This window comes from Oncorhynchus mykiss, chromosome 5 (assembly GCF_057628025.1).
Source record: "Oncorhynchus mykiss isolate SJ-2025 chromosome 5, ASM5762802v1, whole genome shotgun sequence".
NCBI lineage: Eukaryota > Metazoa > Chordata > Actinopteri > Salmoniformes > Salmonidae > Oncorhynchus > Oncorhynchus mykiss.
The window spans coordinates 49,763,131-49,789,864 of record NC_143026.1 but is presented as its reverse complement, the minus strand read 5'-3'; the positions used below and the strand labels follow the sequence as shown (position 1 = coordinate 49,789,864).

General features: G+C 41.7%; 1 protein-coding gene across 5 annotated transcripts in view; it reads left to right on the top strand.

The window, feature by feature from the left end:
* The window catches only part of col27a1a (collagen, type XXVII, alpha 1a), a 292,008-nt gene that overhangs the window by 157,321 nt on the left and 107,953 nt on the right, over positions 1 to 26,734 (top strand). For all 5 annotated transcript variants that reach the window (XM_090235098.1, XM_090235099.1, XM_036977752.2 and 2 more), the window contains 5 exons: positions 466 to 519; positions 7,652 to 7,705; positions 8,418 to 8,471; positions 20,181 to 20,234; positions 26,655 to 26,699. In XM_090235098.1, the coding sequence (XP_090091224.1) occupies positions 466 to 519; positions 7,652 to 7,705; positions 8,418 to 8,471; positions 20,181 to 20,234; positions 26,655 to 26,699 (261 nt within the window). The remainder of the gene's footprint in view (positions 1 to 465; positions 520 to 7,651; positions 7,706 to 8,417; positions 8,472 to 20,180; positions 20,235 to 26,654; positions 26,700 to 26,734) is intronic.

Below are 26,734 nucleotides of genomic sequence, written 5' to 3'. Positions count from 1 at the left end.
TCTCTTGTTCTTTTGTATTTTGTTTTCATTAAATCATTATGGATACATACCACGCTGCATATTGGTCCGATTCTTGCTACTTCTCATCAGAAGAAGAAGACGAGAATTGTTACATACACTTTTTGTGCATATAGAACATTTCTTGGATCTTTTATTTCAGCTCATGAAACATGGGACCAACGCTTTACATGTTGCGTTTATATTTTTGTTCAGTGGATGTTGTGTAGCATATGATTAATCAACCAATACAGTACATGCAAAAACACAGGTATTGAAACCTACAATAGAACATGCTGGGAAATATGATGATGATGGGTGTGGTTTTGAGTGGTTTTGAGAAAACATGTATTTGTAATTTTACTCAACTTCTTGTCCTTCTGAAGTCCACACAACTCAAAGAATAAAGCTGATTAAGCAATGGTTAAGTTGGCGTGTTTACAGTGTATGATTGTGTGTGTTTTCTAGGGGGATCGAGGGGAGATGGGCCTGCCGGGACCTCCTGGAGAAAAGGGATCAATGGTAAGATAGAGATGTGAGGAGCTTGTGAGGAGCCAGAGATTTTTGAGAGTCCAAGTGAGGGGGTACGAGGGGTGGGGCCCTCATAAAAGTGAAGTTGAAAGTCAGTCCTCTAAGATTGTTTATGTAATTCCCATGGGAATAGATGGTCCTATTGAGAACATACATGTACGTACGCACACGCACGCACTCTCTCACACATACACACACAAGATGTGTGTAAATGTCTAGCTGACAAAGTAACCTGGCCAGTTCAGAACTGCCTTTATTGATGATCTCACATGAGTCTCTGAGGCAGCTGAATACTGTTGAGTGTGCACGTCTGTCTGAACCGCAGCCAACAGCTATGTTACACACACACACACACACACTGTAACAGAAAACTGTAACAGAAAACTGTAATTTCTAGGGATATTTTGGGTATTATAAACAGTAGAATACTCTGAAACGTTTTACAGTGGCATAGTGTAAATTATGGTGCACTGTGGGAAAATGTTGTGGGTGGGGAAATAAATTGCTGTATTTCCAATGATTAATTGGAACGCCGACTGCGATTCAGGCCTAATCACCCAACATCTGTGCCCAACCTCACTAATGCTCGTGTAGCTGAATGGAAGCAAGTCCTGGCAGCAATGTGGAAAGCATTCTAAGAAGAGTGAAGGCTGTTATAGCAGTAAAGGGGGCACCAACTCCATGCCCATGATTTTGGAATGAGATGTTTGAAGAGCAGTTGTCCATATACTTTTGGTCATGTAGTGTAAGAGCGACTGCTAAATGACTAAAATGTGAATACAACTTCAGACACTTAACCTTTTGTTTGGTCTTCTTTCACGTTTTACAACTTTATTTAATTCCCATACCTGTTTCAGACATGCATGACAAGTTAAGACAGGATAGACAGCAGACGATTTTAAAGTCATTTCCTACATACTCTTATCCCTGTCAGTCCTTAAAGAGAGAGCCCTTGCAAGGTTATGATCGTTTATGGGAAATTAAATGGTGCCTGACTTTATATAGGATGACCAGTCTGAGTGGATAATATGAATGGAAGTCAGCCATCAATCATATTGAAACAGTTTCCGGGTTACCTGCTGATTGCAAAGGGAATCCTTTGGGGCTTGACTCGTGCATGAATATGAGGAGACTGTCAGCTGCACTAGAGCCTCTGAAAACAAAAATTGAAAAAAAATAGCAGTATAAAAGGAAAAACCTGACCAGCACGTTGTCTCTGTCTCTCTCTCTCTCTGTCTCTCTCTCTCCCCGTGATGCAACAGACATGTTCACCACAGTGCGTTAATCACATTAATGTGACGATGTGTGTAGCCAGCCACCACCATTACTTTTCATATTCACTCTCACTGTGTGAATCCCCATCCATTTCATACCCTCAATGACTGCTTGCCAATTGGCACCATAGTCTCTACATGCACTACTGTTGACCAGAGCAAGGTCATATGATATAGGTTCCCATCTGGGACACATTCAATAAACCTTAACACCCTTCCTAGCATAACTGGGAGGAATAGTTTGCCATGAGTTTTAAAGTACAGTGGCAAGAAAAAGTACGTGAACCCTTTGGAGTTTGGAGTTACCTGGATTCCTGCATAAATTTGGCATAACATTTTATCTAATCTTCATCTAAGTCACAACAATAGAAAAACTCAGTGTGCTTAAATTAATAACACACAAATTATTGTAAATGTCTTGTCTATATTGAATACATAATTTAAACATTCACAGTGTAGGTTGTAAAAAGTATGTGAATCCCTAGGACATTGACTTCTCCAAAAGCTAATTGGAGTTTGGAGTCAACTAACCTGGAGTCGAATCAATGAGACGAGATTGGAAAATTTGGTTAGAGCTGCCCTGCCCCATAAAAAACACTCACAAAATTTGAGTTTGCTATTCACGAGAAGCATTGCCTGATGTTAACCATGCCTCGAACAAAAGAGATCTCAGAAGACCTCAAATTAAGAATTGTTGCCTTGCATAAAGCTGGAAAGTGTGACAAAAGTATCTCTAAAAGTCAGTCCATGGTAAGACAAATTGTTTATAAATGGAGAAATTATAGCACTGTTGCTACTCTTCCTAGGAGTGGCCGTCCTGCAAAGATGACAGCAACAGCACAGTGCAGAACGCTCATTGAGGTTAACAAGAATCCTAGAATGTCAGCTAAAGAATTATAGAAATCTCTGAAACATGCTAACATCTCTGTTGATGAGTCTACAATACACAAAACACTAAACAAGAATGGTGGTCATGGGAAGACACCATGGAAGAAGCCACTGCTGTCCAGAAAAAACATTGCTGAACATCTGAAGTTTGCAAAAGAGCACCTGGATGTTCCGCTGCGCTACTGGCAAAATATTCTGTGGACAGATGAAACTAAAATTGAGGTTTTTTGGAAGGAACACACAACACTATGTGTGGAGAAAAAAGGCACAGCAGACCAACATCAAAACCTCATCCCAACTGTAAACTATGGTGAAGGGAGCATCATGGTTTGAGGCCTGGACATCTTGCTATCATCAACTGAAAAATGGATTCCCAAGTTTATCAAGACATTTTGGATGAGGTTATTGCTGCCGACGGAAGGTCAACCTGTTATTAAATCCAAGGGTTCACATACTTTTTCCAACCTGCACTGTGAATGTTTACTCGGGGTGTTCAATAAATAAATGACAAATTATAATTGTTTGTGTGTTATTAGTTTAAGTGTTTGTCTATTGTTGATGACCAATTTATGCAGAAATTGGTCATCAACAATTTGATGACCAATTTATGCAGAAATCCAGGTATTTCTAAAGGGTTGACATACAGTGCCTTGCGAAAGTATTCGGCCCCCTTGAACTTTGCGACCTTTTGCCACATTTCAGGCTTGAAACATAAAGATATAAAACTGTATTTTTTTGTGAAGAATCAACAACAAGTGGGACACAATCATGAAGTGGAACGACATTTATTGGATATTTCAAACTTTTTTAACAAATCAAAAACTGAAAAATTGGGCGTGCAAAATTATTCAGCCCCCTTAAGTTAATACTTTGTAGCGCCACCTTTTGCTGCGATTACAGCTGGAAGTCGCTTGGGGTATGTCTCTATCAGTTTTGCACATCGAGAGACTGAAATTTTTGCAAAACAGCTCGAGCTCAGTGAGGTTGGATGGAGAGCATTTGTGAACAGCAGTTTTCAGTTCTTTCCACAGATTCTCGATTGGATTTAGGTCTGGACTTTGACTTGGCCATTCTAACACCTGGATATGTTTATTTTTGAACCATTCCATTGTAGATTTTGCCTTATGTTTTGGATCATTGTCTTGTTGGAAGACAAATCTCCGTCCCAGTCTCAGGTCTTTTGCAGACTCCATCAGGTTTTCTTCCAGAATGGTCCTGTATTTGGCTCCATCCATCTTCCCATCAATTTTAACCATCTTCCCTGTCCCTGCTGAAGAAAAGCAGGCCCAAACCATGATGCTGCCACCACCATGTTTGACAGTGGGGATGGTGTGTTCAGGGTGATGAGCTGTGTTGCTTTTACGCCAAACATAACGTTTTGCATTGTTGCCAAAAAGTTCAATTTTGGTTTCATCTGACCAGAGCACCTTCTTCCACATGTTTGGTGTGTCTCACAGGTGGCTTGTGGCAAACTTTAAACGACACTTTTTATGGATATCTTTAAGAAATGGCTTTCTTCTTGCCACTCTTCCATAAAGGCCAGAGGGATTTCCTCCTCTTCCAATATGCAGCGTGGTTAAAGTTCATGGTTCTTTAATCAGAGAAAGTATACATGAACAGAATACAAAACAAGAATGGTTAATGGTTCCTTAATCAGAGAAAGTATACATGAACAGAATACAAAACAAGAAATGTGAAAACCCGAACAGTCCCGTGTGGCACAAACACTGACACAGGAGACAACCACCCACAAAATACCCAAACAATATGGCTGCCTAAATATGGTTCCCAATCAGAGACAACGATAAACACCTGCCTCTGATTGAAAACCACTCTAGGCAAACATAGACTTACCTAGACAACTACACTGAACACAACCCTATACAGTTCCTTGCGAAAGTATTCGGCCCCCTTGAACTTTGCGACCTTTTGCCACATTTCAGGCTTCAAACATAAATATATAAAACTGTATTTTTTTGTGAAGAATCAACAACAAGTGGGACACAATCATGAAGTGGAACGACATTTATTGGATATTTCAAACTTTTTTAACAAATCAAAAACTGAAAAATTGGCCGTGCAAAATTATTCAGCCCCCTTAAGTTAATACTTTGTAGCGCCACATTTTGCTGCGATTACAGCTGTAAGTCGCTTGGGGTATGTCTCTATCAGTTTTGCACATCGAGAGACTGAATTTTTTTTCCCATTCCTCCTTGCAAAACAGCTCGAGCTCAGTGAGGTTGGATGGAGAGCATTTGTGAACAGCAGTTTTCAGTTCTTTCCACAGATTCTCGATTGGATTTAGGTCTGGACTTTGACTTGGCCATTCTAACACCTGGATATGTTTATTTTTGAACCATTCCATTGTAGATTTTGCTTTATGTTTTGGATCATTGTCTTGTTGGAAGACATCTCCGTCCCAGTCTCAGGTCTTTTGCAGACTCCATCAGGTTTTCTTCCAGAATGGTCCTGTATTTGGCTCCATCCATCTTCCCATCAATTTTAACCATCTTCCCTGTCCCTGCTGAAGAAAAGCAGGCCCAAACCATGATGCTGCAACCACCATGTTTGACAGTGGGGATGGTGTGTTTAGGGTGATGTGTTGCTTTTACGCCAAACATAACGTTTTGCATTGTTGCCAAAAAGTTCAATTTTGGTTTCATCTGACCAGAGCACCTTCTTCCACATGTTTGGTGTGTCTCCTAGGTGGCTTGTGGCAAACTTTAAACAACACTTTTTATGGATATCTTTAAGAAATGGCTTTCTTCTTGCCACTCTTCCATAAAGGCCAGATTTGTTCAATATACGACTGATTGTTGTCCTATGGACAGAGTCTCCCACCTCAGCTGTAGATCTCTGCAGTTCATCCAGAGTGATCATGGGCCTATTGGCTGCATCTCTGATCAGTCTTCTCCTTGTATGAGCTGAAAGTTTAGAAGGACGGCCAGGTCTTGGTAGATTTGCAGTGGTCTGATACTCCTTCCATTTCAATATTATCGCTTGCACAGTGCTCCTTGGGATGTTTAAAGCTTGGGAAATCTTTTTGTATCCAAATCCGGCTTTAAACTTCACAACAGTATCTCGGACCTGCCTGGTGTGTTCCTTGTTCTTCATGATGCTCTCTGCGCTTTTAACGGACCTCTGAGACACTCACAGTGCAGGTGCATTCATACGGAGACTTGATTACACACATGTGGATTGTATTTATCATCATTAGTCATTTAGGTCAACATTGGATCATTCAGAGATCCTCACTGAACTTCTGGAGAGAGTTTGCTGCACTGAAAGTAAAGGGGCTGAATAATTTTGCACGCCCAATTTTTCAGTTTTTGATTTGTTAAAAACGTTTGAAATATCCAATAAATGTCGTTCCACTTCATGATTGTGTCCCACTTGTTGTTGATTCTTCACAAAAAAATAGTTTTACAGTTTTATATCTTTATGTTTGAAGCCTGAAATGTGGCAAAAGGTCGCAAAGTTCAAGGGGGCCAAATACTTTCGCAAGGCACTGTACTTTTTATTCCCACTGTTTGTAAAAACTCAATTAGTAGGTCCTCCTGGGTGGCGCAGTGGTTAAGGGCACTGTACTGCACCGCCAGCTGTGCCATCAGAGACTCTGGGTTTGCGCCCAGGCTCTGTCGTAACCGGCCGCGACCGAGAGGTCCGTGGGGCAATTGGCCTAGCGTCGTCCGGGTTAGGGAGGGCTTGGCCGGTAGGGATGTCCTTGTCTCATCGCGCACCAGCGACTCCTGTGGCGGGCCGGGCGCAGTGCGCGCTAACCAAGGTTGCCAGGTGCACGGTGTTTCCTCCGACACATTGGTGTGGCTGGCTTCCGGGCTGTGTTAAGAAGAAGTGCGGCTTGGTTGGGTTGTGTATTGGAGGACGCATGACTTTCAACCTTCGTCTCTCCCGAGCCCGTACGGGAGTTGTAGCGATGAGACAAGATAATAGCTACTAAAACAATTGGATACCACGAAATTGGGGAGAAAAAAGGGGTAAAATAAAAAATCAATCAATCAGTCACTGGAATGTCACGTTGTAAAGTTGGTACTAAATCCAAATCAAATACATGTTTATTTGTCACATGTGCCAAATACAGTGGTTGAAAAAGTACCCAAATGTCATACTTGAGTAAAAGTAAAGATACCTTAATAGAAAATGAATCAAGAAAGTGAGTCATCCACTGAAATACTACTTGAGTAAAAGTCTAAAAGTATTTGGTTTTAAATATACTTCAGTACCCTAAATGTAATTTTTTAAATACACTTAAGTATCGAAAGTAAAAGTGTAAATAATGTCAAAGTCCTTATATTAAGCAAACCAGACGACACCATTTTCTTTTCTTTTTTATATATTTACGGATAGCCAGGAGCTTAATAATAAGTGCGTGAATTGGACTTTCAGTCCTGCTAAGCTTTCAAAATGTAATTTGTACTTTTGGGTGTAAGGGAAAATGTATTTATTTAGGGATGTAGTAAAGTAAAAGTTGTCAAATATATAAATAGTCAAGTACGGACAACCCCAAAAACGACTTAAGTAGTACTTCAAAGTATTTTTAATGAAGTACTTTACACCACTGGCCGAATGTCACCTTACCGCGAAATGCTTACTTACAAGCCCGTACTTCACAATACATTAGAACATAAGCTTCCTCAGTTTCAGAGCCGTCAGCAATAATCACAGTAAATTGTGTTTATGAATGCTTACATTACAATTAACACACGCACATCATAAGGTACACAGTAAATCCTGTGTCCTTCCAATTGGAAGTTTAACTATCTTTCTGCTCTTATTCTGATAGCTTGTTCCGCTGTTACAACTCGTATTAAGAATGGGTGATATGTTAAACTGTAACTACTGTGATACAATCTGCTATTGTTCTTAAACAGCAGTGTCCCGTGTTGTCATCATGTCGTTGAGTAGTTTATTAATCACTCAGTGTGTCGTTGCTCTCTAAACAGGGTCACCAAGGGACACTAGGTGAAAGTGGGCCATCTGGGGAACCTGGAAGACCGGTACGTCACCATCCATTCATTCACTCACATGATATATTGAATTAGCTATGGTCTTAGCATAGCTTACTTCACATAATATTAGCTCTAGGCTAATATTTGCAGGGATGAGCTGTGTCACGAGATCTAATGTTAAACATTTGTTTGATCCATTATGATCACAAATATAAATGAATAGAATATGACTTTACCGTATGTCTTTAATGACATTTGACCCTGTTTGCTACAGTAGCTACTATATTACAAGAACTGTAACATGCTGCAGCAACTCTACAGTAAGTCTACAGCCTGTGTTGTTGAAGGGTTTTGAGGCTTATAGGACCTGGCTTCCCGCTGCCTGATTACCCTCCTGTCAGTCAAAACTCCAACACCTCCAACCAATTAGACGTACCCCCTGACCCTGTGATGTATTTTGCCCTGGCCCTGTGCCGCCTCGCCTGGCTCACACAGTGCAGGGGTCCAGGAGAGAGCTCTAGAGGAGGCGGGGGGCCGCAGAGGCACCAAAACAAACATAAACACAGGGCCACAGAGGAGCAAGATTCCTGACCAAGCTCTTTAATTGGGATGAGTGACATCTAACAACAAACCCCAGAGTGTGTTCCTGAGGTCAGACTGCACCCCCAGGGTGGGCAAAAAGGGGCTTTGCGGTTATTCTAAACCTTTGTTTTATATCTACCTCTCTCTTTCTCTCCCTCACCTTCCTTTTGTTGTACAGGGCCCCCCTGGATCTTGTGGGCCAATTGGTACCAGAGGACCCAAAGGCAGATGGGTATGAGATGGAATATTTCCTCACTTACTGTATGTTTCACACTCTTGCCCTTTTGTGACTGTGTAGAGAAGTAGCTACTAGCTAGTATCTGAATTTGATCACCCTGTTGAAGGAGAATTATCCTGCAATGAAGGACATGTTAAACTTGTAGTATATTTGAGGTTTAAAAAAGCTTCTTCTGAATTTTGACATTTCAGACTTGATTTCCCTTAATGTTGAGGTGGAGGAAAACATTTAGCTGTGTAATAAAATGATATGGAACTGCTTCTACACATTCTCAGGGTCAGAGGGACTGAGAACCAATCAAATCAAATGTATTTAAGGTCAGATAGCCACTCATTCAGATGTCGAGACGGCAGGTGAGAAAGAGAGACCCTAGCATTTGTCATCTTCGTTGGAAGTCAAAGCTCACCAGCAGCTATTATTTGTTGCCAATAAAAATATAACAATGAACAGTTAAAATGGGGTTCAGTGCAGCTAAATTGCATTTCTGAAAAATGGACTTGGCTGTTCCTGGTTATAGTCACAAGTAGTGGTCCTGGAAGATGATGGACACATTTTGTGAATTAGAGGGACAGGCCATGTTCTAACTTTAACCCCCCAGGGAGTGGTAACTAGGGGTCCACGAAGAGAACAACAAGATGTACCTTTCCACTGTTTACACCAATAATAAGAGGTAAATGGGTTGATCTGTCAATCAGCTGCCTCATGGGGTCAAAAGGGATCATAAAGAAGAAGAGATCATGAATGACAATGATTATGGAGGTCATGAAGAGGAAGATGTTTATCGTGATGATGGAGAAAACGGTGAACAAGTAGGTTCATCTGTAAAATGATGACAGAGACATACACTCTCTTCTACCCAAGTAGCCAGACGCCGCTCTGTTCTGGTGGAAGTGTCGCTGCCGTGTCGGCTCTCCACAGCCTACTGGCAGGCAGTCTGCAGTGATCCCTCCCGATGGGTTCTCCCCCTTCCCTGGAGAATAGAGCTAGGATGCTGGATCCAGATGTTTGAGTCCATTCTCTCCATTGTAGCCATTATTATGAGCCATTCTCCCCTCAGCAGCCTCCACTGATCCGAAGGTACCTTTGCAATCGTCCTCTGTTCTGTCTCCCTCTCCATTGACTTCGACCTCGGGTTCAAATCCTCAGAGCTCCCACCCTCATCAGACCGTGAGGCTGTCTGAGACTCCCGTTCATCATCCACGATGGACACTACAACTGGCTCGGGTCCATCAGGCCCTACCGCCCTTCCGTCCTCAAGGGGTTTGCGAAACCTTTTTCCACACCATTACACAACCACCACCAGCCTGTACCGTTAACACCAGGCAGGATGTGTCCATGGACTCATGATACTTATGCCAAATCCTGAATCTGCCATCAACATGATGTAACAGGAACCGGGATTCGTCGGACCAGGCAATATTTTTACACTTAATTGTCCAGTGTTGGTAATCGTGTGCCCGCTGGAGCCACCTATTTATCTTATAGGCACAATAATGCACATTCCTCATGGTTGCTGTTTAACCTATGGGCTCACCCAAGCAATTATCGCCTTTCTCTATCTCAACCAATGGACGTCATTGTAGAATTTGTTCTTAACTGACTTGCATAGTTAAATAAAGGTTAAATAAAACATTTATAAAAAAAGTACATCCTCTGGAGCCATCACATCATCTGGCTCTGAGGATCTTCCCTCAGGGATGAGACCTTCCTCCAAACTACTGTATTTAATGAAATATCATATTGCATTCAGTCTCTGTTGTCCATTCAGTTAATCCTATACTAGATTTAAATGCTAATGTGAGCTGCTTCCCCTGCCCATCAATCTGCCTGCTGCTCTGGGACTGACCTGGCTGGCGGGATGTCTCTCAGACCTGCATGTACCCTCAAAAAGGATCCATCCTTGAAGTAGTAGTTTATTTGTCACATGCGCCGAGTACAACAAGTGTAGCCCTTACCGTGAAATACTTACTTACAAGCCCGTAACCAACAATGCATTTTTAAGAAAATAGTTAAGAAAATATTTACTAAATAAACTAAAGTAAGTGCATTAAATACATGTAAAAAAGTAACAGAATAACATAACAATAATGAGGCTATATACAGGGCTACCGGTACCGAGTCAATGTGCCAGGGTACATGTTAGTCGAGGTAATTTGTAAAAGTGACTATGCATAGATAATAGACAATGAGTAGCAGCAGTGTAAAAACAAAGGGGGGGGGGTCAATGTAGATAGTCCGGGTTGCCATTTGATTAATTGTTCAGCAGCCTTATGGCTTGGGGGTGAAGCTGTAAAGGAGTCTTTTGAACCTAGACTTGGCGCTCCGGTACCGCTTGCCGTGTGGTAGCAGAGAGAACAGTCTATGACTTGAGTGACTGGAGTCTGTGAGAATATACTCTTTTTTTGCATTTTCTTTCACAGTTAAAATAAACAATGTTTGAAATACAGTACATGTATTTTTGTACATTCGATATAACATGGGAACATGATTTTTAAATGAGGTAGGAATGTGTTAGCCCTTTCAAAAATATAAAATACTTAAGTAATACTTTCAAAGCATACATTAGAAAAAAAGACAAATGAAACATGGCAAATGAAACATGGCAAGTCTTCAAAACGAATAGAACAATTATAATAGTAAGACGGGCTACTATTAAACACTCAAAGGTAGATCAATTAAATACAAAAGGTTAGGTAGGCATCTCTACATAGGTAAAGAAAGGTTGTCACATTCGGTAGAATTTGTCAGAATAATATTTTATCTTCTCCAATTAACTTGTGTAAGACATCTTTAATCCACACAAAATGAGAAGGAGGGGTGGGTGACTTCCACAGAAGTAAAATCAACCTTCTTGCCAACAAACTCAAAGGCTATAAAGTCAGATGTGTATTTTGGTAATGTTATAAATAATAATGTTATGGCAGTAGGCGGAAAGGACACTTGTAGTACTTTAGATATGGTATCAAAGATGGCAGACTAATAGTTATGTAGAGAAGATCCGGACCAAAACATATGTATTAATGAAGCAGGGGCTTGCCGACACCTGTCGCAAACAGAATCGAAATCAGGATAGACCTTTAGAAAGCCTGAGTTTAGTCCAGTGAGTGCGGTGTAGGATTTTTGCAGAAGTTGGCAGCCCAATAATAGAACTGGAAATTAGGTAGGGCCATGCCCCCTAAGGGTTTAGGCCTTTGTAGGAACACCTTGCGGATCCTTGGATTTGTTTTATTCCAGATGAAGTGTGAGATAATCCCATCGAGTTTGCATAAAAAAACGATTTAGGAATAAAAATAGGTATACATTGAAAAGGGTAGGACAATTTAGGAAGGGTATGCATTTTAACCTAATTATTTTGAGCAGCTAATGATAGTGGGAGTAGTGACCACCGTTCAAATTCTTTCTCCAACATAGTAAGGAGAGGAGAAAAATGTACCTTAAAAAGATTATCAAATTCATCTGTGACATGTACCCCCAAGTATGTACATTTGTTGAGAACTACTCTGAAAGTCAATGTGTGTAGTCGGTATTTACGAGCTGCCACATTTAGAGGGAAAAGCTTGCTCTTATTCAGATTTAACTTGTAACCAGAGACTAGGCCAAATGCATTAAGAACACAATGGGTAAGGATACATCAGGGTTTGAGATATAGAGAAGCAGGTCATCAGCATAAAGTGAGAACCTCTGTTTGATGTCGCCTCTGAACACTCCCGTTATATGTAGGTAGGATTGAAATGCAATTGCAAAGGGCTCGTTGGTGATGGCAAAAAGTAAGGGAGACATTTGACACCCCTGTCTAGTGCCTATGAAGAGAGGGAAATAGGCAAAGTGGGTGTTTGTTCGGTCTGACAGATGCAAGTGGAGAAATTAACTTGATTCAAGCAATGGAATTTTTGCCAAGGCTACATTCTTCTAAGGTATGAAAAAGGTAGCCCCACTCCACTCTATCAAAAGCCTTCTCAGCATCTAGGAGATTAGAATCTCTGGGAGCTTTGAGAGAGAGGAATTATACATAACATTAAAGAGTTGTCTGATATTTGAAAAATAATGTATATTTTTTTATAGAACCTGTCTGGTCAGAGGAAATAACAGGTGGTAAGACCGACTCCAAACGCATAGCTAATAGTTTAGCCAAGACCTTAACATCCACATTGAGCAGTGAGATTGGGCGATAGGACCTACAGAAGAGAGGGTCTTTTATTCCTTTTCAATATCAATGAAATGGATCCCTGTGTTTAGGATAAAGGGAGAGAGACTGATTTAATAAACATATTAATCAAGAGACTATCCAGAAACTACTTATAAAATTATATTGGGTACCCATCTGGTCCAGGACTTTTACCACCTTGCATTGCACATGCCGCCTCTGAAATCTCTTCCATGGTGATAGGTTCCTCCAATTGAAGCTTGGAGACTGAATCAATTGTTGGGACAGTTAAAGTATAACAAAATGTATGAAGAGCAGAGCGGTCAGCAGAGGTGTATAAAGATGCATAGAAGTTCTTAAACTGGTTATTTATTAGCGGGGGATCTATTGTTGCACCTGTAGGTGTTTGAATTTGACAACTTTGTTGAGCAGAGGAAGACTGGCAAAGTTGATGAGAAAGCAATTTACTTGCCGCGTCACCATACTCATAGTGAGTATGTCTCGACTTAAGCAGCAGTTCCTCAATTTGTCCTGTTGACAAGGTATTGAATTCAGCTTGTGAAGAGAGTCGGTCCCTGTACACATTTGGGGATGGTGAGGTATCATAAGTACTGTCTAACTGTAAAAAACGAGTTGTCAGTTATATTTTTCCATTCAAAACTAGTGTATGAAATTATTTGACCTCTAATGTAGGCCTTAAAAGTCTCCCACAGAACAGATGCTGAAACATCGGGGGTGTCGTTAGTAGCTATAAAAACGTCAATCTGAGCAGTCAGAAAGTTAACAAAACTTTCATCAGACAGCAAGCGCATATTAAAAAGCCAAGGTACGCGAGGCTCAGTCCCACCACCAACTGATAGCACTAAAGTCAGAGGGGCGTGATCAGATATGACAATCGAATTGTATGAGCATGAGTGTACAAAGGAAAGAAGTCTGTTGTCTAAGAAGAAGTAGTCAATGCAGGTATAAGTGTGATGGACATGGGTGAAAAATGTATATTTCTTAGAAAACGTTGCTTTGCATATTCTGCTGACCAAGGCAACCAAACTGTGGCAGGAGCAGAGAATGCTATTCTTTAAAAGTGCCTTCCTCACCATCTTAAATAAGCATGCCCCTCTCATAAAATGTAGAACTAGGAATATATATAGTCCTTGGTTCACTCCAGACCTGTCTGCTCTTGACCAGCACAAAAACATCCTGTGGCGTTCTGCATTAGCATCGAATAGCCCCCGTGATATGCAACTTTTCAGGGAAGTTAGGAACAAATATACACAGGCAGTTAGAAAAGCTAAGGCAAGCTTTTTCAAAGAGAAATTTGCATCCTGTAGTTCTAACTCAAAAAGTTTATGGGACACTGTAAAATCCATGGAGAATAAGTGCACATCCTCCCAGCTGCCCACTGCTCTGAGGCTAGGAAACACTGTCACCACCGATAAATCCCCTTATTAAATTTCAATAAGCATTTCTCTACGGCTGGCCATACTTTCCACATGGCTACCCCTACCCCGGTCAACTGCCCAGCACCCTCCACAGCAACCCGCCAAAGCCCCCACCATTTCTCCTTTACCCAAATCCAGATAGCTGATGTTCTGAAAGAGCTGCAAAATCTGGACCCTTACAAATCAGCCGGGCTAGACAATCTGGACCCTCTCTTTCTAAAGTATCTGCCGAAATTGTTGCAGTCGCTATTACTAGCCTGTTCAACCTCTCTTTCGTATCGTCTGAGGTTCCCAAAGATTGGAAAGCTGCTGCGGTCATCCCCCTCTTCAAAGGGGGTGATACTCTAGACCCAAACTGCTACAGACCTATATCTATCCTACCCTGTCTTTCTAAGGTCTTCGAAAGCCAAGTTACCAAACAGATTACTGACCATTTAGAATCCCACCATACCTTCTCCGCTATGCAATCTGGTTTCAGAGCTGGTCATGGGTGCACCTCAGCCACGCTCAAGGTTCTAAATGACATCATAACCGCCATCGATAAGAGACATTACTGTGCAGCCGCATTCATCGACCTGGCCAAGGCTTTCGACTCAGTCAATCACAACATTCTTATTGGCAGACTCGACAGCCTTGATTTCTCAAATGATTGCCTCGCCTGGTTTACCAACTACTTCTCTGATAGAGTTCAGTGTGTCAAATCGGAGGGCCTGTTGTCCAGACCTCTGACAGTCTCTGTGGGAGTGCCACAGGGTTCAATTCTCGGGCCGACTCTCTTTTCTGTATACATCAATGATGTTGCTCTTGCTGCTGGTGATTTTCTGATCCACCTCTACGCAGTTGACACCATTCTATATACTTCTGGCCCCTCCTTGGACACTGTGTTAACTAACCTCCAGACGAGCTTCAATGCCATACAACTCTCCTTCCGTGGCCTCCAACTGCTCTTAAAAGCAAGTAAAACTAAATGCATGCGATCACTGCCTACGAAAGTAGCCTACAACACTCTACTCAACAAACTGGATGCAGTCTATCACAGTGCCATCCGTTTTGTCACCAAAGCCCCATACACTACCCACCATTGCGACCTGTACGCTCTCGTTGGCTGGCCCTCGCTTCATACTCGTCGCCAAACCTACTGGCTTCAGGTTATCTAAGTCCCTGCTAGGTAAAGCCCCGCCTTATCTCAACTCACTGGTCACCATAGCAGCACCCACTCGTAGCACGCGCTCCAGCAGGTACATCTCACTGGTCACCCCCAATGCCAATTCCTCCTTTGGTTGTCTTTCCTTCCAGTTCTCTGCTGCCAATGACTGGAACGAATTGCAAAAATCTCTGAAGCTGGAAACTCACATCTCCCTCACTAGCTTTAAGCACCAGCTGTCAGAGCAGCTTACAGATCACTGCACCTGTACATAACCCATCTGTAAACAGCCCATCTACCTACCTCATCCCCATACTGGTATCTATTTATTTATTTTGCTCCTTTGCACCCCAGTATCTCTACCTGCACATTCATCTTCTGCCGATCTACCATTCCAGTGTTTAATTGCTATATTGTAATTACTTCGCCACCATGGCCTATTTATTTCCTTAACTTACCTCATTTGCACTCACTATATATAGACTTTTTGTTTTCTTTTGTTCTACTGTATTGTTGACTGTATGTTTTGTTTATTCCACGTGTAACTCTGTGTTTTTGTATGTGTCGAATTGCTACGCTTTATCTTGGCCAGGTCGCAGTTGCAAATGACAACTTGTTCTCAACTAGCCTACCTGGTTAAATAAAGGTGAATAAAAATAATATATATATATATATATATATATATATGCCTGCCTCTCCAGTTGGTAAAACGTTCAGGCATCTAAGGCATTGCTGCGGTCTACATACTACGTATGTCAACAATACTTAGTAAGGTGTAATTAATTAAACAATACATTCAACTGATTAAAACACCTGTGTTTGTGAGCAATCTTTCTAATCATTAGGACATATAAACACCTTAATCGGCATTCCAGCGGTGTATTTGATCTGTGCATGTGCAGTTCAGAACAATGAAGTGAAGTGAAGTGAAGTGAGTTCAGAACAACTGAATGTATGCATTTTAGAGGTCATTTTCACATACAAACTTTTTATGTCCGAACTCCGAATCAAATATGCTTACCAAAAATAACATGGTCGCTGTGTTGGAACGTTTATTTTGATTGGTGATTTTCTGCATTGCCATCAGGTAGCCTGATTTCAGATGTGTCCATGAAAACACGATTATTAGGGAAATCGTTCTTCTTGCAAAGCAAGTAAACGTTTTAATCAAACTATTATATTAATCTGATTATCCACATTAATCACATTATTGTGTGAATGTAACGGTACTCAATGTAGCATAGGCCTACGGTTATTAAGTCATGTTTTTTTAATTAAGTCAGGCTCCTGAGTGGTGCAGTGGTCTAAGGCACTGTATCTCAGTGTGCAAGGGTGTCATTACAGACCTTGGTTTGATTCCAGGCTGTATCACATCCGGCCATGATTGGGAGTCCCATAGGGTGGGGCACAATTGGCCCATCGTTGTCCGGGTTTGGCCGGGGTAGGCCGTCATTGTAAATAATAATTTGTTCTTAACTGACTTGCCTAGTTAAATAAAATATATTTTTTACTTTTTTTACAATCTGAGCAGTAGATCTCGGCTTGCATTTGTACTTTTTTACCCTTTAGGGGTAAATCAGCTTTAATATTGCCGTTAGATTGTGGGTTCCATCAATGCATAATTTATAATCCCTGATATATACAGTGCATTGACTTTTTGCACATTTTGTTACATTACAGCCTTATTCTAAATGGATTAAATTGTTTGTTCCCTCATCAATCTACAAACAATACCCCATAATGACAAAGCAGGTTTTTATACATGTTTTCACATTTATAAAAAAACAACAACTGAAATATCACATTTACACGCACGACTATATTTAGGTCTCTCCAGAGATGTTCGATAGGGCTCAAGTTAAGGCTCTGGCTGAGCCACTGAAGGACATTGAGACTTGTCCCGAAGCCACTCCTGCGTTGTCTTGGTTGTGTGCTTAGGGTCGTTGTCCTTCACACCAGTCTGAGGTCCCGAGCTCTCTGGAGCAGGTTTTTCATCAAGGATCTCTCTGTGCGTTGCTCCGTTCATCTTTCCTTCGATCCATACTAGTCTCCCAGTCCCTGTCACTGAATAACATCCCCACAGCATGTTGCTGCCACCACCATGCTTCACCGTAGGGATGGTGCCAAGTTTCCTCCGGACATGACGCTTGCCATTCAGGCCAAAGTGTTCAATCTTGGTTTCATCAGACCAGAGAATCTTGTTTCTGAGTCCTTTAGGTGCCTTTTGGCAAACTCCAAGCGGGCTGTCATGTACCTTTTACTGAGGAGCGGCTTCCATCTGGCCACTCTACCATAAAGGCCTGATTAGTGGAATGTTGCAGAGATGGTTGTCCTTCTGGAAGTTTATCCCTTCTCCACAGAGGAATGCTGGAGCTCTGTCAGAGTGACCATTGGGTGCTTGGTCACCTCCCTGACCAAGGCCCTCTCCCCCGATTGCTCAGTTTGAGCGACCTTATTGCTTGGTGTTTGATCTGACATGCACTGTCAACTGTGGGACCTTATATAGACAGGCGTGTGTCTTTCCAAATCATGTCCAATCAATTTAATTTACCACAGGTGGACTCCAATAAAGTTGTAGAAACATCTCAAGGATGATCAATGGAAACAGGATGCACCTGAGCTGAATTTCGAGTCTCATAGCAGTGGGTCTGAATGCTTATGTAAATATGGTGTTTATGTTTAATACATTTGCAAACATTCCTAAAAACCTGTTTTTGCTTTGTCATTGTGGGTTATTGTGTGTAGATTAGATTAAAATTAGATTATTTTTTTTTACTCAATCTAAATTAATCAATTTTACAAAAGTTTGTAACGTAACAAAATATGGGAAAAGTAAAGGTCTCAATACTTTCCAAATGCACAATATATATTTGCTTATTTTAAAAAAAATATTTCTTCCTTTGTTATTTTCCCCTAACCCTACCTCCCCTCCCCTAATTGGAGTAAACTAATGGACAACAATACTTAGGCTTCTACTTCCAGCTTATACATACTGTCACGATGTATAAAGGATTGGAGACAGGCGCAGGAATACAGGGGGTTTTAATACTCCACCCAAAAATACATACAACATGCCTTGAAAGGCACAGGGACGAAGCCCCAAAAAAACACATACAAAAACACAAACATAAGAGCGAGGAAAAACTCAAAATACACGGGACGAGACCCATAATCACAATTACACAATACACGCAGCACAAAAGCCGAAGCAACAAAGCACAGGAGCTCACAAGACCAACGGACATGGGAACAATAACCGACCAGATAATGGTGAATAGAGGGTACATTTATACAATTACTAATCAGAGGAATGGGAACCAGGTCTGTGTAATGAAACAGTTCAGTGACGCCTAGAGGCCGGTGACGTAGACCTCTGGAGCTGGTCCACGGAATGAGAAGGAGTACTGGGGTAATCTGTGACAGTACCCCTGCCGCGCTGCACTAGCAGCGAGACTACACCGTCCTCGAGGAAGACCACAGGGACAGGGTGCGGGTTGGTCAGGGCCAGTTGCAGCTGTCAAAGTTGCGTTGTCGTCAGACGGGCCAGTTGCAGCTGCCGAAGATGCGGCAGCATCGGACAGACCAGTTGCAGCGGCATCGGACAGGCCAGTTGCAGCTGCTGATGTTGCGGCGTCAGACGGACCAGTTGTGGTGGCGTCGGACGGACCAGTTGCAGCTGTTGAAGTTGCAGCATCTGACGGACCAGTTGTGGTGGTGTCGGACGGACCAGTTGCGGCATCGTCGGACAGGCCAGTTGCGGCGGCGTCGCACGGGCCAGTTGCAGCTGCCGAAGTTGTGGCGGTGGCGGACGGGCCAGGTGCAGCTGCCGAAGTTGCGGCGGCGGAAGATGCGACTCTGGGATATTAGCCTTCTAGGCAGAGTTCCTCTGTTCAGTGTCTGTTATTTTGCCCATCTTAATATTTAATTTTTATTGGCCAGTCTGAGAAACTGCTTTTTCTCTGCAATTCTGCTTAGAAGGCCAGCATCCCGGAGTCACCTCTTCACTGTTGACGTTGAGACTGGTGTTTTTAAGGGTACTATTTAATGAAGCTGCCAGTTGAAGACTTGTGAGGTGTCTGTTTCTCAAACTAGACACTCTATTGTACTTGTCCTCTTGCTCAGTTGTGCACCGGGGCCTCCCACTCCTCTTTCTATATTGGTTAGGGCCAGTTTGCGCTGTTTTGTGAAGGGAGTAGTACACAGAGTTGTACGAGATCTTCAGTTTCTTGGCAATTTCTCGCCTTCATTTCTCAGAACAAGAATAGACTGACGAGTTTCAGAAGAAAGTTATTTGTTTCTGGCCATTTTGAGCCTGTAATCGAACCCACAAATGCTAATGCTACAGATACTCAACTAGTCTAAAGAAGGACAGTTTTATTTTTTCTTGAATCAGAACAGTTTTCAGCTGTGCTAACATAATTGCATAAGGATTTTCTAATGATCAATTAGCCTTTAAAAAAGTTAAACTTGGATTAGCTAACACAACGTGCCAATAGAACACAGAAGTGATGTTTGCTGATAATTGGCCTCTGTACGCCTATGTAGATATTCTATTAAAAATCAGCCATTTCCAGCTACAATATTAATTTACAACATTAGCACTGTATTTCTGATCAATTTTATGTTATTTGACTAGACAAAAAATGTGCTTTTCTTTCAAAAACAAGGACATTTCTAAGTGACCCCAAACTTTTGAACGGTAGTGTATGTCTGCGATTTAGTACATGGAAACCTTTCTGCCCGTTAAAATTACAAATGCAAACAACAACCACAGAGGAACGTTTTTATTCCTTGCTGACAAAATACACCCTCACATTCACTTATTTATATACATGGGGGTACACAGATGTTTTTAAGGCAATGATGGCTTATGTAAAGTAAGAGTCTGTTGTGCTGTGCTATGTTGTGGCTGTGTATCTGGCTGGCTGTTTTACAGCGACCTCTACTGATCTAAATTATACTCCTTTATTTTTCAGGGTGAGAGAGGGCCCGACGGTCCAACGGGGAAGCTGGGGTTAGTGGGCATGAAGGTAAGACTCCTGCTTGTGTCCAAGGTCACAGTCCTGCAGGGTATAAGGGACTTCAGCTGTAACATACACCCCCAGAAAAGACTAAGCTGCAGATACACATGGGGCCCACATAAAAAATACTACATTTTACTGTAGATTACTATAGTATTTACTATAGAATTATATAGTAAACTGTTGTAAACTATAGTATACTGTAGAATCCTATATTCCCCTGGAGATTTCCTCGATTGTGTCGTGCTTACTTAAGAATTGTGTAGTATACTATAGAATACTACACTGAGTATACAAAACATTAACACCTGCTCTTTCCTTGACATAGACTGACCATAGACTGTCACTTAAATCCACTTCAATCAGTGTAGATGAGACAAGAGGAGGAGACCCTTTGTCTATGCCCTGTCAAAAGGAAGTTTATTCTGAAGTATCTGTCCTACAGTATATCTGAATGTTGTCAGAAAGATCAGGAAACATATTTATTTTTTTAAATATGTTTTTTTTTACATATTTTTGGCACTAAACAGTGTTCAGATACTTTATACTTTCATTCCTTTTTTCAACTGGTAACGGGGGACCATCACACGAGTCTTGTGAGGCCTGTGGGCATCCTACAGCAAAAAAAACGCTACAGACAGAAGTCGGTACAGCCGATCTGCCAAGTCCCATTACGCTTGTGGGGGTCGTAGAGCAAATCTGAGAAAAACATCGCGTTCGTGAGAGTCATCTTTCCATAGAGGGGTCATAATAGTAGGCTACAGATGATTTTGTGAGAAGACCGATTTTTGGGATGTCTCATGGTCAGACAAACACCTCCCTAGCTCTGTCACCTTTCACCGCATATGCGGAAGTGCGACACAGGCAATTGTGGTGAATTGAGACGCATCCAATGCAAAAAAAAATCTCAAAACTGACAGATTCTTATGGAGATTTTTTTATTATGGGGTATTTCTGCGGGTATTTACTGTAGTGTTTTTGCAGACAAGACTGTCGTATACTATATATAATATTATTGCGGACATGACGGTAGTAACACCTTCCGACTAGGGTTAGCTAACAAGGAACAACTGCCAGACTTTGCCAGTTACTGTTTAATGTGGGGAACATCTCAAACAGAACATAAAACACAGGTTCGTGACAGGCCACCTATTGAGATGGGTCAACAGTTCTGAGCAATGCAACGGACCAGAAAACACTACAGTAAATACTACAGTATACGAGTCATGTCCACAAAAACACTACAGTGAATACTTGAGTAAAGTCTGCAAAAACACTACAGTGAATACTACACTATACTAGTCATGTCTGCAAAAACACTACAGTAAATACATGTCCGCAAAAACACTACAATGAATACTATAGTATACTAGTCATGTCCGCAAAAACACTACAGTGAATACTACAGTATGGTGGTCATATCAAATCAAATTGTATTTGTCACATACACATGTGACACACATCTAACCTGACAATTCCACAACAACTACCTTATACACACAAGTGTAAAGGAATTACTAAGAATATGTACATAAAAAAATATATGAATGAGTGATGGTATAGAACGGCATAGGCAAGATGCAGTAGATGGTATAGAGTACAGTATATACATATGAGATGATTAATGTAGGGTATGTAAACATTATATGAAGTGGCATTGTTTAAAGTGGCTAGTGATACATTTATTACATCCATTTTTCCATTATTAAAGTGGCTGGAGTTGAGTCAGTATGTTGGCAGCAGCCACTCAATGTTAGTGATGGCCTTGAGATAGAAGCTGTTTTTCAGTCCCTCGGTGGGTTTATGGGTTTAGGTGTGCGGCCGGGAGTCCGCACCTTTGGAGGGGGGGGGGGGTAACTGTCACGCCCTGGCCTTAGTTATCTGTGTTTTCTTTATTATTTTGGTTCGGCCAGGGTGTGATTTATTTGTTTCGTCTTGTCTAAGGGTTCATTAGATATAATGGGATTGTGCTCAGTGTAGTTGTCTAGGTAAGTCTATGTTTGCCTAGAGTGGTTCTCAATCAGAGGCAGGTGTTTATCGTTGTCTCTGATTGGGAACCGTATTTAGGCAGCCATATTCTTTGGGTATTTTGTGGGTGGTTGTCTCCTGTGTCAGTGTTTGTGCCACACGGGACTGTTTTCGGATATTCACGTTTCTTGTTTTGTATTCTGTTCATGTATAGTTTCTCTGATTTAAAGAACCATGAACTTTAACCACGCTGCATATTGGTCCTCCGATCCTTCTCGCCTCTCCTCTTCGGAAGAAGAGGTTGGAAGAGGAGGAAATCCCTTACAGGTCCAGCCGAACCTCAAAAAGTTTAAAAAGTTTAAAAACCACAAAAAGTTTAAAAAGTTCCGTTACAGCCGTAGAAACTTGTCAAACTAAGTATAGAATCAATCTTTAGGATGTTTTTATCATAAATCTTCAATAATGATCCAACCGCAGAATTCCTATGTCTGTAGAAAAGCAATGCAACGAGAGCTAACTCTCTCGTGACCGCGCCTCAGAGCCTGTGGCACTCTGCCAGACACCTGACTCATTCCTCTCTCATTCGGTCCCACCTCACAGTAGAAGCCTCAAACAAGGTTCTAAAGACTGTTGACATCTAGTGGGAGCCTTAGGAAGTGCAACATAACCAATATCCCACTGTATCTACAATAGGGGCTGAGTTAAAAAACTACAAGCCTCAGATTTCCCACTTGTTGGTTGGATTTTTCTCAGGTTTTCGCCTGCCATATCTATCCAATACTACTAATAATATGCATATATTATCATCTGGGACAGAGTAGCAGGCAGTTTACTCTGGGCACCTTATTCATCCAAGCTACTCAATACTGCCCCCATGTCACCAAGAAGTTAAAAGCAGTGGTTCGCGCTTTCAGTTTTGCCCGAATGCTGCCATCAATCCACGGTTTTTGGTTTGGGAATGTTTTAATAGACGCTGTGGGTACGACATCGCCGATGTACTTGCTAATAAACCCACTCACCGAATCAGCGTATTCATCAATGTTGTTGTTCGACGCAGTGCGGAACATATCCCTGTCCACGTGATTGAAGCAATCTTGAAGCGTGGAATCCAATTGGTTGGACCAGCGTTGGACAGACCTGAGCATGGGAGCTTCCTGTTTTAGTTTCTGTCTATAGGCTGGGAAAAACTAAATGGAGTCATGTTCAGCTTTTCCGAAAGGAGGGCATTATTTGCAGAAGTTAGAATAACAATGATCTCGGGTTTTGCCAGCCCTGGTTGCGCAATCGATATGCTTATGGTGCCTTGCGAAAGTATTCGGCCCCCTTGAACTTTGCGACCTTTTGCCACATTTCAGGCTTGAGAGAGGAATGAGTCAGGTGTCTGGCAGAGTGCCACAGGCTCTGAGGCGCGGTCACGAGAGAGTTAGCTCTCGTTGCATTGCTTTTCTACAGACATAGGAATTCTGCGGTTGGATCATTATTGAAGATTTATGATAAAAACATCCTAAAGATTGATTCTATACTTAGTTTGACAAGTTTCTACGGCTGTAACGGAACTTTTTAAACTTTTTGTGGTTTTTAAACTTTTTAAACTTTTTGAGGTTCGGCTGGACCTGTAAGGGATTTCCTCCTCTTCCAACCTCTTCTTCCGAAGAGGAGAGGCGAGAAGGATCGGAGGACCAATATGCAGCGTGGTTAAAGTTCATGGTTCTTTAAATCAGAGAAACTATACATGAACAGAATACAAAACAAGAAACGTGAATATCCGAAAACAGTCCCGTGTGGCACAAACACTGACACAGGAGACAACCACCCACAAAATACCCAAAGAATATGGCTGCCTAAATACGGTTCCCAATCAGAGACAACGATAAACACCTGCCTCTGATTGAGAAGCTGAAAGTTTAGAGGGACGGCCAGGTCTTGGTAGATTTGCAGTGGTCTGATACTCCTTCCATTTCAATATTATCGCTTGCACAGTGCTCCTTGGGATGTTTAAAGCTTGGGAAATATTTTTGTGTCCAAATCCGGCTTCAAACTTCTTCACAACAGTATCTCGGACCTGCCTGGTGTGTTCCTTGTTCTTCATGATGCTCTCTGAGCTTTTAACGGACCTCTGAGACTATCACAGTGCAGGTGCATTTATACGGAGACTTGATTACACACAGGTGGATTGTATTTATCATCATTAGTCATTTAGGTCAACATTGGATCATTCAGAGATCCTCACTGAACTTCTGGAGAGTTTGCTGCACTGAAAGTAAAGGGGCTGAATAATTTTGCACGCTCAATTTTTCAGTTTTTGATTTGTTAAAAAAGTTTGAAATATCCAATAAATGTCGTTCCACTTCATGATTGTGTCCCACTTGTTGTTGATTCTTCACAAAAAAATACAGTTTTATATCTTTATGTTTGAAGCCTGAAATGTGGCAAAAGGTCGCAAAGTTCAAGGGGGCCGAATACTTTCGCAAGGCACCGTAAGCATATCGATTGCGCAACCAGGTCTGGCAAAACCCGAGATCATTGTTATTCTAACTTCTGCAAATAATGCCCTCCTTTCGGAAAAGCTGAACATGACTCCATTTAGTTTTTCCCAGCCTATAGACAGAAACTAAAACAGGAAGCTCCCATGCTCAGGTCTGTCCAACGCTGGTCCAACCAATTGGATTCCACGCTTCAAGATTGCTTCAATCACGTGGACAGGGATATGTTCCGCACTGCGTCGAACAACAACATTGATGAATACGCTGATTCGGTGAGTGGGTTTATTAGCAAGTACATCGGCGATGTCGTACCCACAGCGTCTATTAAAACATTCCCAAACCAAAAACCGTGGATTGATGGCAGCATTCGGGCAAAACTGAAAGCGCGAACCACTGCTTTTAACTTCTTGGTGACATGGGGGCATTATTGAGTAGCTTGGATGAATAAGGTACCCAGAGTAAACTGCCTGCTACTCTGTCCCAGATTATAATATATGCATATTATTAGTAGTATTGGATAGATTTGGCAGGCGAAAACCTGAGAAAAATCCAACCAACAAGTGGGAAATCTGAGGCTTGTAGTTTTTTAACTCAGCCCCTATTGTAGATACAGTGGGATATTGGTTATGTTGCACTTCCTAAGGCTCCCACTAGCTGTCCACACTCTTTAGAACCTTGTTTGAGGCTTCTACTGTGAGGTGGGACCGAATGAGAGAGGAATGAGTCAGGTGTCTGGCAGAGTGCCACAGGCTCTGAGGCGCGGTCACGAGAGAGTTAGCTCTCGTTGCATTGCTTTTCTACAGACATAGGAATTCTGCGGTTGGATCATTATTGAAGATTTATGATAAAAACATCCTAAAGATTGATTCTATACTTAGTTTGACAAGTTTCTACGGCTGTAACGGAACTTTTTAAACTTTTTGTGGTTTTTAAACTTTTTAAACTTTTTGAGGTTCGGCTGGACCTGTAAGGGATTTCCTCCTCTTCCAACCTCTTCTTCCGAAGAGGAGAGGCGAGAAGGATCGGAGGACCAATATGCAGCGTGGTTAAAGTTCATGGTTCTTTAAATCAGAGAAACTATACATGAACAGAATACAAAACAAGAAACGTGAATATCCGAAAACAGTCCCGTGTGGCACAAACACTGACACAGGAGACAACCACCCACAAAATACCCAAAGAATATGGCTGCCTAAATACGGTTCCCAATCAGAGACAACGATAAACACCTGCCTCTGATTGAGAAGCTGAAAGTTTAGAGGGACGGCCAGGTCTTGGTAGATTTGCAGTGGTCTGATACTCCTTCCATTTCAATATTATCGCTTGCACAGTGCTCCTTGGGATGTTTAAAGCTTGGGAAATCTTTTTGTGTCCAAATCCGGCTTCAAACTTCTTCACAACAGTATATCGGACCTGCCTGGTGTGTTCCTTGTTCTTCATGATGCTCTCTGAGCTTTTAACGGACCTCTGAGACTATCACAGTGCAGGTGCATTTATACGGAGACTTGATTACACACAGGTGGATTGTATTTATCATCATTAGTCATTTAGGTCAACATTGGATCATTCAGAGATCCTCACTGAACTTCTGGAGAGTTTGCTGCACTGAAAGTAAAGGGGCTGAATAATTTTGCACGCTCAATTTTTCAGTTTTTGATTTGTTAAAAAAGTTTGAAATATCCAATAAATGTCGTTCCACTTCATGATTGTGTCCCACTTGTTGTTGATTCTTCACAAAAAAATACAGTTTTATAGCTTTATGTTTGAAGCCTGAAATGTGGCAAAAGGTCGCAAAGTTCAAAGGGGCCGAATACTTTCGCAAGGCACTGTATCTGCTGTCTGCTTTCCTGAGGTTTGTCTCTTGGTCTGTCTTTTTCCTCTCACTCAAACACGCACACACACACACACTTCTGTCACACTATTCACATATTAATACTTTCTCTCCTTATCCCTCCTCATCATCCCTTTCTCTCCACAGGGCCCTGATGGTCTTCCAGGAAAAATTGGTTTTTCGGGAGATGAGGTAAAATTAAGTTTCCTATCACTGTCATATTTCAA